Here is a 14191-nt window from a genome sequence, read left to right as displayed (position 1 = left end):
ATCATATTTTGGATTATTTGTGCTTCCTGGAACTGTGGATTTATGTTTTTCATTCAAACTGGGGAATTGGGGGCTATTATTGCTTCAAATATTTTATCTGCTCCTTTCTCTCTCTCTCTTATTCCTCTGCGACTCTCATCACAGATATGTTGGTATGTTTAATATTTGCCCAGAAGTATCTGAGACTCTTCATCTTTCTTCAGTGTTTTTTCTCTCTGTTCTTCAGGTTTGATGATTCCTATTAATCTATCTTCTGGTTCACTGATTCTTCTGCCAGCTCCAATCTTCTATTGAGCCCCTCTAATGAATTTTTAAAATTTTGGTTATTTCACTTTTCGTTTCTAGAATTTCCATTTGGTTCTTTCATATTTTCTTTTCTTTTTTTTTTTTTTGTAATGGAAGTACTGGGGATTGAACCCAGGACCTTGTGCATGCTAAGCACACACACTACCACTGAGCTATACACTCCCCCCATATTTTCTATTGCTTTATTTAGATTCTCCATCCACTAAGTCACAGGTCATATTTTCCTTTAATTTTTAAAATATGGTTTCCTTAAGTTTTTTGAATATATATATTTTGTTTTGTTTTGTATTTTATTGAAGTGTAGTTGATTTACAATTTTAGTTTCAGGTGTGCAGCGATGTGACTCAGTTATACATTCACATATATATATATATCTTTTCTGTTCAGATTCTTTTCCATTATATGCTATTACAAGAAATTGAATATAGTTCTCTGTGCTATACAGTAGGTCCTTGGTTTTCTAGTTTATATATAGGCTTTTTTGGGTGATAGGGGGTAATTAGGTTTTCATTTATCTATTTGCTTACTTATTTGGAGGTACTGGGGATTGAACCAAGGACCTCGTGCATGCTAGGCATGTGCCGTGTCACTGAGCTACACCCTCCCCTCCTGTAGTTTTTTAAATATATTTTTAATAGCTACTTTGAAGTCTTTGTCTGCTAAATCCAGCATCTAGTGATTCTCAGGGACATTATCTATTGTCTGCCTTTTTTTCCTGAGTGTGAGCTATATTCTCTTGGCATCACTTTTAATTTTCTGTTGAAGACTGGGTCAGGCGCAAGTGCAGCTCTGTGTGGCAGATGGTATCAGCTTCCGTGGGTCACCTGTGTTGTGAAGGTTGGAGGCAGTCAGAGACAGCTGTAGGCTCCAGTTTGCTCTCACTTGCACTTCGTGTCAGTCTTTTCCCCTTTCTTCTGCTGCTGCTGATCTACAGCCACTTCCGGGATGTGCAGAGGGAACAGCCTTCCATAGACTTCTTCCCTGGCTGCCACACCACAGTTGTGTAAGGACTCATTCTTATTTTTTTAAATATATTTTTATTTATTTATTATTGCATTACTTAGTTATTTTTTATTTTTGTGGGGGGAGGTAATTAGGTTTACTTATTTTTACAGGAGGGACTGGGGATTGCACCCAGGACCTCGTGCATGCTAAGCATGTGCTCTACCACTTGAGCTATACCCTTCCCCAGGGCTCACTCTTATGATAAAGCCCTTATTCCATACCCCTCATGGTTCTGTGGCCCTTACCAAACCCTAACCGATATAAGATCCCACTTCTCTGTTAAAATTTAAACTTCATCTTATCTATTTCTTTTTCCATTTTAAAAAACATCAATATTAACATAAACATTTATATTATAGTTATTTTGAAGTCTTTATCTGCTAACTCCAACATCTGGGTCATCTCTGGGTTCTGTTCCTATTAACTCCGTGATCAGCCACTTTTTCCTTCTTCTCATGTCTAGCAGTTTTTTTTATTGCAAGCTGAAAATTACAAATGATATGCTGAAGAGCCTCTGGATCAGCTTCTCTCCCTGTAAAGAGTGTTAAGCTTTGTTTCGGCAGACAGTTAAAATCCTGGCAAATCACATGACTTCTGTCAAAGTTTGCTTTTAGGCTTTATGTAGGCAGATCTGTTTCAGATTTTTCCTTATTTATAGAATGTAGCTCTTCTCTTAAGGCATGGCCTTAATCCTAAAATGTGACCTTTCTGGATAAGAGAAGCAGAAGGTGCAGGGGTTCACCAGTGTCCCCTGTTTTGGCTGGGCCTGAACCTCAGTGCTTCCTCGGAGCTGTAGATCTCTGAAATGTCTGTTCAGCAATCACCTCCCGGAGCGGTTATTCTCTGCAAGCCCTCCTGGAGTCTCTCCCTGCTCACATACAGCCTGAGAATTGGCCAAGGACCCACGGTATATTTTCATGTTGATTTTTGGGGGTGATCTTTCTCTGTGGCTTCTCCTTTCCCCCCTTACCCCCCGAAATCGTGGCCACTTTAGCGGTTCTGCATGCTGATCTCTTTTTCCTCCATTCGGTGTGACCACCAGCACTAGTGTTTTGGGAAACACGCTCAGGGATAAAGATGAAATGAACTTGGGAATCGGTGAGTGTGAGTCCTTCTCGGGAGGATCACCGCCCTATGTTAACTGCTGTCCAATGTCCGCATGGAGTTGCTTTACATAGTTTGTCCAGATTTTATAGTTGTTTTCAGGGGTAAGATAAGTCTGACACCAGTTTCTCCACCATGATTGGAACTTCCTTTTCTGCACCCAAGAGGCTGAGAGAGGTAATGGCATCTGTTTGGTTAAAAACACAGATGTATTCAAACTCACCCAAACTCCTGCTCTGAGCATCACTGGGATATACAGTAAGTCCTTTCTCTGTAACAACAACAGAAGCTACAGCCCTTACTGAGAACCTTATATGGGCAAAGGACACACTGCTTTAAGTGTTTTAGATGAACTAACTTTTGACCCTCACACTCACTCTGTGATATAGTTATCACCATTTCCATTTATAGTTGCGGAAACTGAGTCATGTTAAGGCTAAGTGACTTGCCTCAGATCACATAATTAATAAGTGGGGAAAGCCAGGATTTGACCCCATGCAGCCTGAATACAAAGCCTGCACTATTAACCATTACACTACATTGCCACTTAAAAATGATCTCAATTTTTTTTTTTACAATTTTGTTATAAGTTACGAGAAAAAAAAAATCACAGTATCAGCAGAGCCCTTAAAGGTACAGGTTTTCCACCCTAGCTGCATTTCAGTGGGATGTGTGGAATCTGCCGGCTTCATTCACTGTCAGTGAGGTTCCCCCCTGTCCAGACCTTCTGCCTCCACCTCAGTCCAGGCCACACTCATCTTCCACCCAAGCTCTCCTCTGTCCTCATCGTGAGCTTCTCTGCCTCGAGGCTTGTTCTCTGAGCAGCAGGGACAGAGCTAGGCTGGGGGGTGCTGATGAGGACTGAGGCCACGAAAACCAGCCCAACCATCAGGCTAGGAGGTGGGGCAACCTGGAGGTGGCGAGAAGCAGCAGGAAGTTCCCAGCCCCAAGACTGGCAACTGGCAAGGCACACCTCAAGGGCAGGATGGGGAGGCAGGAGTTTGGGGGCACACCAGCCATCTCTCTGGCACTGCCTTCAGGGTGAATCCAAACCACAGCTCTGCCCCTTACCAGCTGTGAGCACTTGGGGCAAAGAAATTGAGGCTTCGTGGGAAAGAAAACCTAAGTAATGATGACTTAAATGAGACAGGGGTTTCATTTTCTCAAGTAATAAGAAATTGAGAGGCAGGTAGTTGTTAGGTTTAGCTGGCAGCTCAAGGCATCAGCATCCAGGAACTTGTATTTTTCTCTCATGGCTCCAGGTACAGCCATCATAACCCCATTCCAGAAAGAAGGGCAGAGAAGTGCAAAAAACGTCCATCCCCCTCTTTTCAGGATGGTTTCCTAGGAGCCCCACCCAGTGCCTTCTCATTATATCTCATTGGTCCAAACTGGGTCACATGGCCATCTCTAGCTACAAAGGAAGCTGGGAAATGTAGTTTTTTTCTTTTCTCTCTTTTAGCAAAGCACATTATTGCCTCCAACAAAATTATGATTCTGTTAGACAGAAAGGAAGTACAGATACTAAGTCTATGTAACCAGAAGTCTCTGCCATAGGGGTAAATGGCATAATTTCCTCCATCAGTAGAGTTGACGTGAGGATGAAACCAGGTAGTTCTTGTAAAGCACCTAGCAGATACCTGGCTCAGTAAGTGGCAGTGGGTATTCTTGACCTTGAGCTTTGCTAATGGCCCATCTGAGAAATGTCTTCACAAGAGGCTGACTCTGCAGGACCCTCACCCGACCACCCACCCAGAGCAAGGGCTCAATACATACTAGTGGCATGGACTTGTCTAAACTCCACCCGAGGACAGACCTATCAGTAGAGGTAAGTGAGACACAGTCTGAAGCCTTTTGAAAACCCTCCATTGGAGGAAGTTGACCCTTAATAGCCCTACTCAGTAGGGGAGGGGTGAGACCTTGGGCCTCGGGCCCAGAGGCTGCAATGAGAGGGGCACTGATTGTCTGCCCCAACCTACCCCTGATCTTCTCCCTCTTTAGAGAGTTCTGGTTTCAGCCCCAGATTCTGGTGTCTCCCTTCCCTCTTCAGCCCCAAAAAGAGCTGGGCCTTCCTACTCACCCCAGGGGGGTGGGTCTGACTGGTCCGAGCCATCATGTTGGCATTAATTAAGGTGGATCTGGTGCTGTAACAATGAGATGCCCAAAAGCCTGTGGCTTAAGAACAAAGAAGTTTATTTCTCTCTCTGTGACCTTCTTGAGGTCTGTGTTCAGGTTGGTGGGAGACTTTGCCCTACAAAGACATTCAGGGCCCAGATGCCGTCCACCTTGTGGCTCTGCCAACCTCTAGGGCTGTGTCACTGTTACATGGTTAAGGCTGGTGCCTGCCTCCTTTGGGGTCCAGCTGTAGGAATAGGGCGGGAAGAAATGCCCAGTGCAGTAAGGGCTCCAGCCAGAAGGGGCGCTCTTCACCTCTGCTCACATTCTGCTGGAGGAAACTTAATCACATTTCCAGGCTGTGGGGGTTTTGGAAAGGCAGTTCCAAGCTACATGGGTTCAGTAACAACTCTGTCTATCACCACAAAAGGGTAGAATGGATTTTGGTGGTCTCTGTCCCTGTTCACCAGCAAACACCCATGACCATCCTTTTTCCGTGTATATAACACACTTCCCCCCTCCCTAAAAGGAGATGAGGTAAGAATAGGAAGCACACAGCAGACAGTGATCCATTGCAATGATTAAATCTTGCTAGACAGAAATGACAAATACAAGTATCATTGCTGTCAGAATTCTCCCTGTCCAAAGTCAGGAACTGAACACATTCAGATAATTTTTTGAGATACCTTTTCTTCGTGGACTCTCATGGATGCTATCCAAAACTCAGGGATCGGATAGATTTGGATAACGCGTTACGCTACTCATAACCTGAACGCACTAGACATAACTCTCACTGTCTGAGTTCAGGAAGCACGTGGATTTGGAGAGTGAGGACTCCTGGGCTACCTGTCCTGGCAGTGAAATGAGAAAGTCAACTGGCCACCGCAGTTTTGCTGTCTGGAACCACCCTTTGTCCCCGTCCTCCCCCGACCCAGCTTTGCCCTCCAGGAGGACCTTCCCTGTCGGTTTCCCCCTTGGCCACATTGGAAGTAGGTGTTGGGAGGTGTGCCCTCCTTTGAGGCTGTAGAGCTGCCCAAGTTTGCTGCTAGTGTAAGTTGGGACAGTTATTGTAAATCTTAACCAGTCACAGGCTTTTGGGAGCCAGGCTTCTGACCACAATATGATTGCCTCAAAGACTTGGTCAGTTTCTGGTCCATTTGTTTCCAGTCGGTTCCTTGGTCAGTAACCACTATCACAGTTCTTTTCTGAATATAGTTCTGAGAGCCTCTTTATTTCTTGGCTCCCTTGTCTTACCCATCACTCTCTGTCTCTTGAGGCCACCTTTGTTTGGCTGAGAACTCTTAGAGGAACTTTGAAAGATGCTTTTTGCGTTTTTCTCTTCTGTTTGGTCCAAGAGCGGTTTCCTCTTCCAACACCGTGAAGCCTCCAATATCTGGTATTTCTCTCTTCCCTTCCATTTCTGCTTTCAAAATAGCCAGGTCTCAACTGATCTCATCTCTTTCCTTAAGGAATTTTTTAAAGTTTCTTTCTTTGTCCCTTAACAGCTCACAACGAGTGGTCAGGATTGGTGGGAGGCTCTGCTCCATGTGGTCATTCAGGGAGTCAGGGCCCTTCCATCTTGTGGCTCCATCCCCTGCCCTCAACCCCCGGCCCCTCCCAGGTTTGTCATGGTCTGCATGGCTGAGGCTGGTCATCAACATGTCTGGGCTCCAGCCGGTGGGAAAAAAGAAGAGATGATGAGTAGGAGACGTGCTTGTCTTAAGACCTCTGCGTCCAGATCAGCACCCATCACTTCTACTGGCAAGAACTTAGTCACATGGCCACACCAAATTGCAAAGGGGTCTGAGAAATGCTACCACCATCAGGCAGCCATGTGCCAGAGAGTCAAATCCCTACCTTATTGAGTCTGTTTGAGGACTTGGGTGATGCTGTAAGACTTTTTTTTCACTACAGAAGAGAAGAGAATGAGTTTTGGTGGAGGGCTAGCAGTCTGCTACAGTGATGGTCTCACTCCTCTTGCCAGCAACTGGTTTAGGGATGGTGTGTGAAACAATTCCAGCCAATGAAACATGAGGGATTGTTCGTGAGAAGCTTAACACAAAATTCTCCCTCAATATAAGAAAGAAACATAAGAAGAGTTGGTCCCTTCCCTCCCAGGACATTGTCTTGTCAGGATGTGATGTCTGGAACTAGGCATCTCTCTTGTGATCATGAGGTCAGCAGGCTGTGAATAAGATAGATGCTCTGAGGCTGGCACTGTGGGTAGATACAAGAACTCAGTCCTTAATGATACTGCTGGATCTGAGATGACTGTCCCTGGAGTCAGCCTCCTGCTGGACTTCTTATGTGTGACATGGAGCAATTCCCTACAATTTAAACTAATGAATGAATGTTTTCTATTACCTGCTACCATAAATCTCTCACATTTCATCTGTAGTTGGACGGGAACAGAGATTGTGGGAATGGGTTCTGTATGACCCTACAGTTCTGTTTGATTGAGGGCTTGGGTGATGCCATAAGGCAAAGATATCTGGACCCCCTTGCTGTCACTTCCTAGGTGGTTCTGGCCCTGATAAGGCAGGCTTCTCCAGGAACAAGGTTCTTCAGTTGTGTCTTGGGATGCTTTCACATCCATCAGCTTGTCAGATGCTCATAGCTCACGGTGTGACAGGCAGGTAAATATCACCAAGGCACCCCATTTTACAAGAAGGAAAAGAAGGCTGGGAGAGGTGCTGTGCCTTGGCCAAGCCTTGGTAGGGTTGGAACTAGTGACTTGGCCCTGGTTCTCCTGTACTCTCGGTCCAGTGCTCTTGCTAGTGACACAGGACACTCTCTGCCAAAATAATTGGAGAAAAGGCATCATCTGAAATTTCATAAACACTTATACAAGGCAGTTAACACCTGGATCTTCAGGAAGCTTGTACTCTGGTGGGAGAGCAGAAACAAATAAATGAGCAAGTAAATATCTAAATTCACATGGCAATAACTGCAGAAAGGGGATATGATGGGGGCCATGTAGAGACTAATAAGAGAGAGGGGGGCAGGGGAGACACCCCTGCAGACATGACAGTAAGCTGAGACCCAAAGGACGAGTAGGGTGGGTGAAGAGGGGGAGGAGGGACAGCACCGCGGCTCAGGGAAGAGCCCGCACAGAGACCTGGGGTGGGAGAGTCCGGGCTCACAGAGGTAGCTGCACGCGTGGCTGGGGTCGTGAGAACAAAGGAGAGGAGGAGGAGACTGACCACACAGGTGGTGTTGAATTCAAATCACAGTCTCTGGAGCTGGACTGCTTGGGTTCACATCCTGATGCTGTGGCTTATCAGCCGCACGCCCTGAAACAAAGCATTAACCACCCTGTGCTTCCTCTTTCTTATCAAGTCCCGACCTTATCAGGATCTGGGAGGAATCAGGGAGATGAGCTGTGTTCCAGGGCTTGGTGCACAGTAAGTGCTCGGTAGATGTCAGCTGCTCTTAAGGGGCTTGTTATGGATTTCGGTCTTTGTTCTGTCAGTAATGGAGAATGCATGAATCAGGACCATCTTGGTTGCAAGGGACAGCAACCCAACTCACACTCGCTTAAGCAACAATAGGGGGATTTATTGGCTCATATAACTGAAAGATAAAGGTTTGGATCTGCCATCAGGCACAGCTGGATCCAGGCACATAGCACTGTCTACTGGACCCAGTCTTTCTCTCCACCTTTTGCTCTGCTTTCTCATGAGGTGACTACATTCTCAGGCTCTCCATTCTCACATGATGGCAGGGAGGCCACTTAGCTGCCATAGTGAGAGAGAATGCCTCTCTCCTGATTGCCATGGAGGTCACCCACCATCCTGGCTCCCATCTGGTGCCCATCCCTGAGCCAATCCCATGGCAGTAGAGGGGTGGAGTAGAGTGGAAGAAGAGGAATTGATGCTGATCAACCAATCATGTCCCCAAACCTCTGAAATCCCTGCCCCAAGGCTGGCAGGGGCAGCGGATTCTGCAAAGGAAATCGGGGCACTGTTACCAGGACAGGGAGAGGAATACCAACCAGGCAAACACAACCAGTGTTGAGTCAGAGCCACTGGTGGTTTTAAGCAAAGGAAGGACAGGCTCTGATGTTCATGTTGAGATGACTACTCTGGTTGCTGAACGGAGAAGTGGGCAGAGAGGAGGTGGGGAGAGAAATTGGGGGATGGTGTCAGGAGTCCAGGAGAGAGGGACAATGGTGTGGCCGGGGTGGTTGCTACCAGGAGCAGAGATGGATGAGAAAGGGGCACAGTGCCAGGGCTTGGTGACAGACTGGGCAGGAGCGAGGACAGGCAGAGCCCAGTCTAAGAGCCAGGGTTTTAACCTGAGCAGCCGAGACAGGGAGCTTAAGGAGGCACTGGTTTGGGGTAAGACTGAGAGTTCAGCTTTGGCTGTGCTGCACGTGAGGAGCCCTGGGACACCACGGGGAGGAGTCCTAGAGGGGTTTCTTTGGCAGTGGAATTCCACACTGGTCTGGTTGTTATGAAATATGAGAAGGATGAATAAACTGCATAATGCCTGCTCTACCCAGCAGAATGCACTAGAACCAAGAGAAGGCTGCCCTCCGGGGGAGCTGGGACAGGAACAGCTTGCTGGGCTGTTTGCAGGGAATGTGTTCCTAAAACAGCCAGGGTCCGTCCTAGTCCCTCCCTTAAGAGGCAAAAGAACTCTTGAAATCCTTGAGCAGCTAGGCAGTCAGGAACACTAGGCTGGGGGCATCCAATGAATGCTGGACAAACCGCCAGGGTCCAGCCCCCGGGAGCCTGCCTGGCAGCCGTGGTGAGAAAACAGGAACACGGGCTGTGTGGAAGCTGTCTGGGCCGCTACCCGAAAGACCACATGGAAGGCGTGGCTCATGCAGCCCAGAGGCCATGGGGGTTCAGAGAGGGGGTTAATGTAGGGCTGGAATAATCCAAGGTGGCTTCCTGGAGGCAGAACTCAAGTGGCATCAAAAATATTCCACGTAAGAATAGAAAAAAAATTCCAGGCAAAAGGATGACCTCAGGTTTGGAGCGTACCCTGCTCTGCCCCAAAGCAGCTGGGGATCTCAGACTTTCTAAATTAGACCAGGACGCCAGTGCCCCCAGGGCTTCCCACATCTCCTGAGGTCTCAAGCCAGGGCTCAGGGTCCCCCAGGCTTCCCCTGTTATCTGAGGAAGAGCCAGCTCTTCCCTCCACTCTGCTCCTCATTTCCCTACCTCTGCGGCAGCCCTCAGCCCACAGCCCTGCAGAGATTTCTCTGTCTGTGCCCCTCCCCTCAGCCTGGGCTTCCCCCAGGGAAGGGAGCTGGCAGGGAACATGGCCAACACCTAGCTGGTTCCCTGCTCCAGGAGGCATGGGGAGGGGGGGAAAGGGGAGAATGCATGCCAGGGCAAACAACCCCCCACCCCGCCCCACTGAGGAGAGGAGCTAGCAGCAGGTGGGAAAGGCCTGGCCTGGCACCTCATGCTGTGGGAGGAAATACAGGGCTTGGGGGATTGTCTAAGCTCACCTCTCCAGGTCCCGGGGTGTGTGACTGGGCTGTTGGTCCAGCCTCAGTGGACCTGGGTTGGCCCTAGAGCTGGCAGGCCCCAGGCTAGTGAGCGAGCAGGAGAGTCAGCTTCCCATCCATTAGGCCCCTGGCCCGGGCTGCTGATGCCAAGCGGACATTCTGCTCTCAGCTCTAGTATCCACTTAGACATCGTTAATATTTTACGGTGCATAGCCAAGGGATCAATGTCTCGTTTCTAGCTCAGTATTTGTTTATAAGCAGTCATTGAAGCTTGCTCGGGGGAGATGCTTAGGAGCACCGGGGAAACTGAGGCAGGGGAGCAGGGGTGGGGCAGCTCAGGAGGACCCCCAAGATGGCTTCCTTTGCTTGCTCTTGTCTCTGACCTCCTGTCTATCTTAGGTCTGGTACCCTGTACACACCCCGCTCCGCGAACAGGGGCCATCACGTGACACATCCCAGCCCTTGTCTTCAATCCTTTACAAGCCCCTGGAAAGGCTGGATTATCACCCCCACGTTATGGATGAGGAACAGACTCAGAGAGGTTATGTACCACGGGGATCTTAACGGGGCTGTTGAGTGAGGATTGGTGGGAACTAGCTTGGTCACGGGCTAGACTTTGCACAGGACTTATGTGTAAACGAGATGGCAGGAGGTTTCTTAACCTTTCTAGATTTTATACACAATCAACTCGTGGGCTCCAACAGAGCCACGTTCTCCGGCAACCGTTAGCATCTCTACTTAGAACTCTTGCCTTTGGTCAGCAGAGACTCACCGCAGGCCCACTTAAATGGAATCGAAAGCTGTGCATTTACAGTTTAAAAAAAAACATCTCCAATAACTCAGTCTTCCACCAGGTGTGTTAAACAGCGAGGCTGAGTTGTGCAGGCTGAAGGAAACGCCGCAGCCTCTCTCCGCTTGGCTGTCCCCTGGAAGCAGTGCAGTGTCCTGGGACAGCGCCTGCTCCGGAATCCAGCGGGCTTGGGCTGTACCTGTGTCCCCTGCCATAATCCACTTTCTAGGTCTCGGTTTCCTGACCTGTAAAATAGGGGAAGAGGAATGCCCACTGGGGAGCCCTTAAGGATTGCAAGTAAACCTAAAAGCTTGGCTCCCGTACGCCATCACCAGCAGGGGCCCTCAGCCGCGTACGCTGCGGTTTCCCACCGCACTGTGGTAATTGACCTCTGCGCCTGGATCGCAGTACACGCTTAGTATTGTTGAATGAATGACAGAGCGGGTAGCAGAGGCCCCACAAATGCAAGCTGCTACTGTTCAGGATCTAGTTCCAAACAGAGCTTACGCTCACAGACTTGGTGCGGGGCTGGATATCCCCCTCCACCAAGACGCCAGAAAACAGAAGAACTCGGTGTTCACAACCGCTCGCGCTTCCAGAGCTCTGGAGTCCCGGGCTGATGAGGACACCGCGGTGCGCAGCGCCCGCTGGAGGGCAGCAGAGAGTCACTCCCGCAAGTCCCGGAGTTTGGGGGCTTGGAGGATTCTGGGCTTCGCCCTGCCACGCTCCCTCCTCTCCCCTTCCTTTCTCCTTCCTTTTCGCGGCTTTCCTTTCCTGCTCAGTGTCCCCGGGCAGGAAGAAAGCGATCCACAAACGAATTAGCACTCTCTTGAACTGCCCGCGCATAGCATTTGGCATCCGCTCAGCTCTTTCCCACAGCCGGAAAGGCAGGCACCAGCCCCTCTTTACGGAGGACGAGGAGGCTGCAAGTCCGTAACTCGACCAAGGTCACGCAGCAAAGTCAGGACTTGAACTCATCTCCGTAGACTCTAATGCCGAGGCCCAACTCCCTGCTAAAGCCTCGAGCGCATGCGGGTTTCCAAAACCGGAGAACTTTGGATACCAACTTTTCCATTTTCAACGGGGGCCAAGTTCAATCTCCGCCCGAGGGCTGATGGTTGTGGGAAATACCCCGGGGCAAGAGGGCTTCCCGGATCCTCCTAAAGCCACCTAGGCGCTGGCCCGCGGGCGGGGAAAGCGGCGGCGACCAGGCTCAAGCTCCTCTCAGCCAGGAGAGTGGAACCCCGACTCTCCACGGAGAGCGACGCTGCAGCTCCCTTCCTCTCCAGCCCCCTCCCCAGCCACTCGGCCCCCACCTGCACGGGCATTTCGGTGAAACTACCGACCGCGCGGCCTCCCGGGGGCTGGCCGGGTTAGCGGTGGCTGTGCGCCAGGTTCCGTCCGGGGGCTGGACCGTGCGGGGCGGGGCTGCCTCCCTCCGCCCCTTCCCGGGCTCGCGAGGGGGGGCCGCAGGGCACTCCTCCCCGGGTGGTCGCCGCGCCTAGGCCAATGAGCGCGCGGGGAGCCGCGATGGAGGCTGGTGCGCCCGGGAGCGCCGGGGACCCCCGCCGCCGCCGCTCCCCCGCGCCCCGGAGCCCGTGGGGCTGGAGGGGGGGTTGGCGAAAGAGGCGCGGCGCCCGCGCCGGGCATGGAGGCGCCTCTGGCCCGCTCCCGCCACCCGAGCTGCGCTCCGCGCCGCCGCCGCGCCTCGAAGTTTGCCGGCTGACTCGCAAAGTTGCGCTCGGGCTCCGCTGCCGCGCCGCGTCCAACCTCTCTGCGGGCCCCAGCTCGCCGCCGCCGCCGCCCTCCGCGGGGCCCCGGCCGGGTCGACATCCGCAGCCCCGCCTGCCGGGGGGCATGTGAGCCGCGGCCTCCCCTAGAGTCCGGGCGGGCTGCACCGGCCCCGGTGCTCCCGAGGCAGCGCGCGGGCAAGGGGCACGCCCCGGCCCCAGGCAGCCCGGGCCGCCATGGGCATCCAGGGCATGGAGTTGTGCGCCATGGCCGTGGTGGTGCTGCTGTTCATCGCCGTCCTCAAGCAGTTCGGCATCCTGGAGCCCATGTCCATGGAAGGTAAAGCGTGGCCACCCGCCCCTCCGCTGCCCTCCCCAGGGGGCCAGGGGTCTGTGGGGAGGGAGCAGCACTTGCGTTCCGGGGCGCGGGTACCCGGGTCCGGCGAGGAGCGGCCCTCGGGGACGCTGCCCTCCGCCGCGCTGGCCGCCTCGGCCGCCGCCCGCTCCTGGCTCCAGAGGGCTGTGACTGGGACTAAAGGGGGCAGAGAAGGCTCGGGCTCCGAGGGGATGGGGCCGCGGCGCTTGGGGTGGGTGTGAGCGAGGATGCCGGTGACACCTTGAGCGGGCATCCCTGGCTGTCCTAGGCCTGCCAGTCCGAGCGGCCCCCGGTGATCACAGCCGGCTTGGCCGCCCGGCGGTGGGAGATGGCACAGGGTGAAGATTACAGGAAGGACCCTCAGCCTAGGGCGTCTGACTACAGCGGCGAGTAATATAAAACCTCTGCGCGTGATGGGGCCGTCCCTTCCGCCCCCAGCCCACATCCAGTTCCCCTTCCCCAGGCAGGGCTCAGGCCCACGGCATCAGTATCCAAACCCTGAGGCGCCACTGTCTCAATAAAACATTAGCTGAGGAGACAGACCTACTCTAGAAGCAGACACTGACGGCCTCCCTGGGCCCCCCGACAGATATCCCCCGACAAGTACCCTTGGAGCTGCTTCCCGACTTGGTACCTCCTTCCCACTTCTGGGCGGGTTAGGAGAAGGAACTCCTCCAGGACACACCCCTTGTGAAGGGGACCTTGACCCACCAGGGCTGTAACTTATCCTCTGCAGCTCTGTACCTGGCCTGTGGAGAAGGGGCCATGCTGTCCCATGCCTGTCACCTGTGGGCCCCTGCTGTCCTCTTAAAGGAGGATGGGCCTCCTGCCTACCTCAGCACTCTGCTGACCTTGCCAGGCTCCAGCTCCTGGGACTGAAACCCAGAAGCCAGAGGGAGGGAGGGAGAATTCGAGGTTGCCTCTGAACAGTCCGGCAGCCCCTCCAGCTTGGGGATGTGCCCCCAAACCCCTTCAAAGGGCTGCTGAGGGCAGGAAGGGGCACAGGGCCAGGAAGCAAGGCCCAGGCTCTATTCTGCCTTCAGAGCCCAGGGCTGGCTCTTTACCTGAAGTCCTTGGCCATGGGCCCCTCAGAAGCCACTGGGCTCCATCACACCTTTTCTAGGTGAGTTCAGGAGGCCCAGAGAGAAGGGACTTGCTCAAGGCAGTTCTGAGAGGTGCCACCTTGAACTTTACATTTTAGTTGGGGAAGAAAATTACCCAACCTGGGCCTGCACTTGGCTGGATGGATACTGACCCCGGCAGGGGGGATCTAGGGGACTTATTAGGAAATAGGGGTGGGG

General features: G+C 52.0%; 1 protein-coding gene across 2 annotated transcripts in view; it reads left to right on the top strand.

Annotated features, from left to right (window-relative positions):
- KCNIP3 (potassium voltage-gated channel interacting protein 3) overlaps nucleotides 1-14191 on the top strand; it is a 72658-nt gene that overhangs the window by 37495 nt on the left and 20972 nt on the right. Inside the window, exon 1 of one of the 2 annotated variants that reach the window (XM_072951438.1) lies at nucleotides 12253-12854. The exons of the other annotated variant lie outside the window; for it this stretch is intronic. Within the exon in view, the coding sequence (XP_072807539.1) occupies nucleotides 12752-12854 (103 nt within the window). The 5' untranslated portion in view covers nucleotides 12253-12751. Of the gene's footprint in view, nucleotides 1-12252; nucleotides 12855-14191 lie in introns of those variants that run through there. 2 annotated transcript variants of the gene reach the window in all.

Source organism: Vicugna pacos, chromosome 28 (assembly GCF_048564905.1).
Source record: "Vicugna pacos chromosome 28, VicPac4, whole genome shotgun sequence".
In the NCBI taxonomy this organism is placed as follows: Eukaryota; Metazoa; Chordata; class Mammalia; order Artiodactyla; family Camelidae; genus Vicugna; species Vicugna pacos.
Note: the sequence above shows the minus strand (reverse complement) of the source record. Positions and strands in the feature narration are given on the sequence as shown.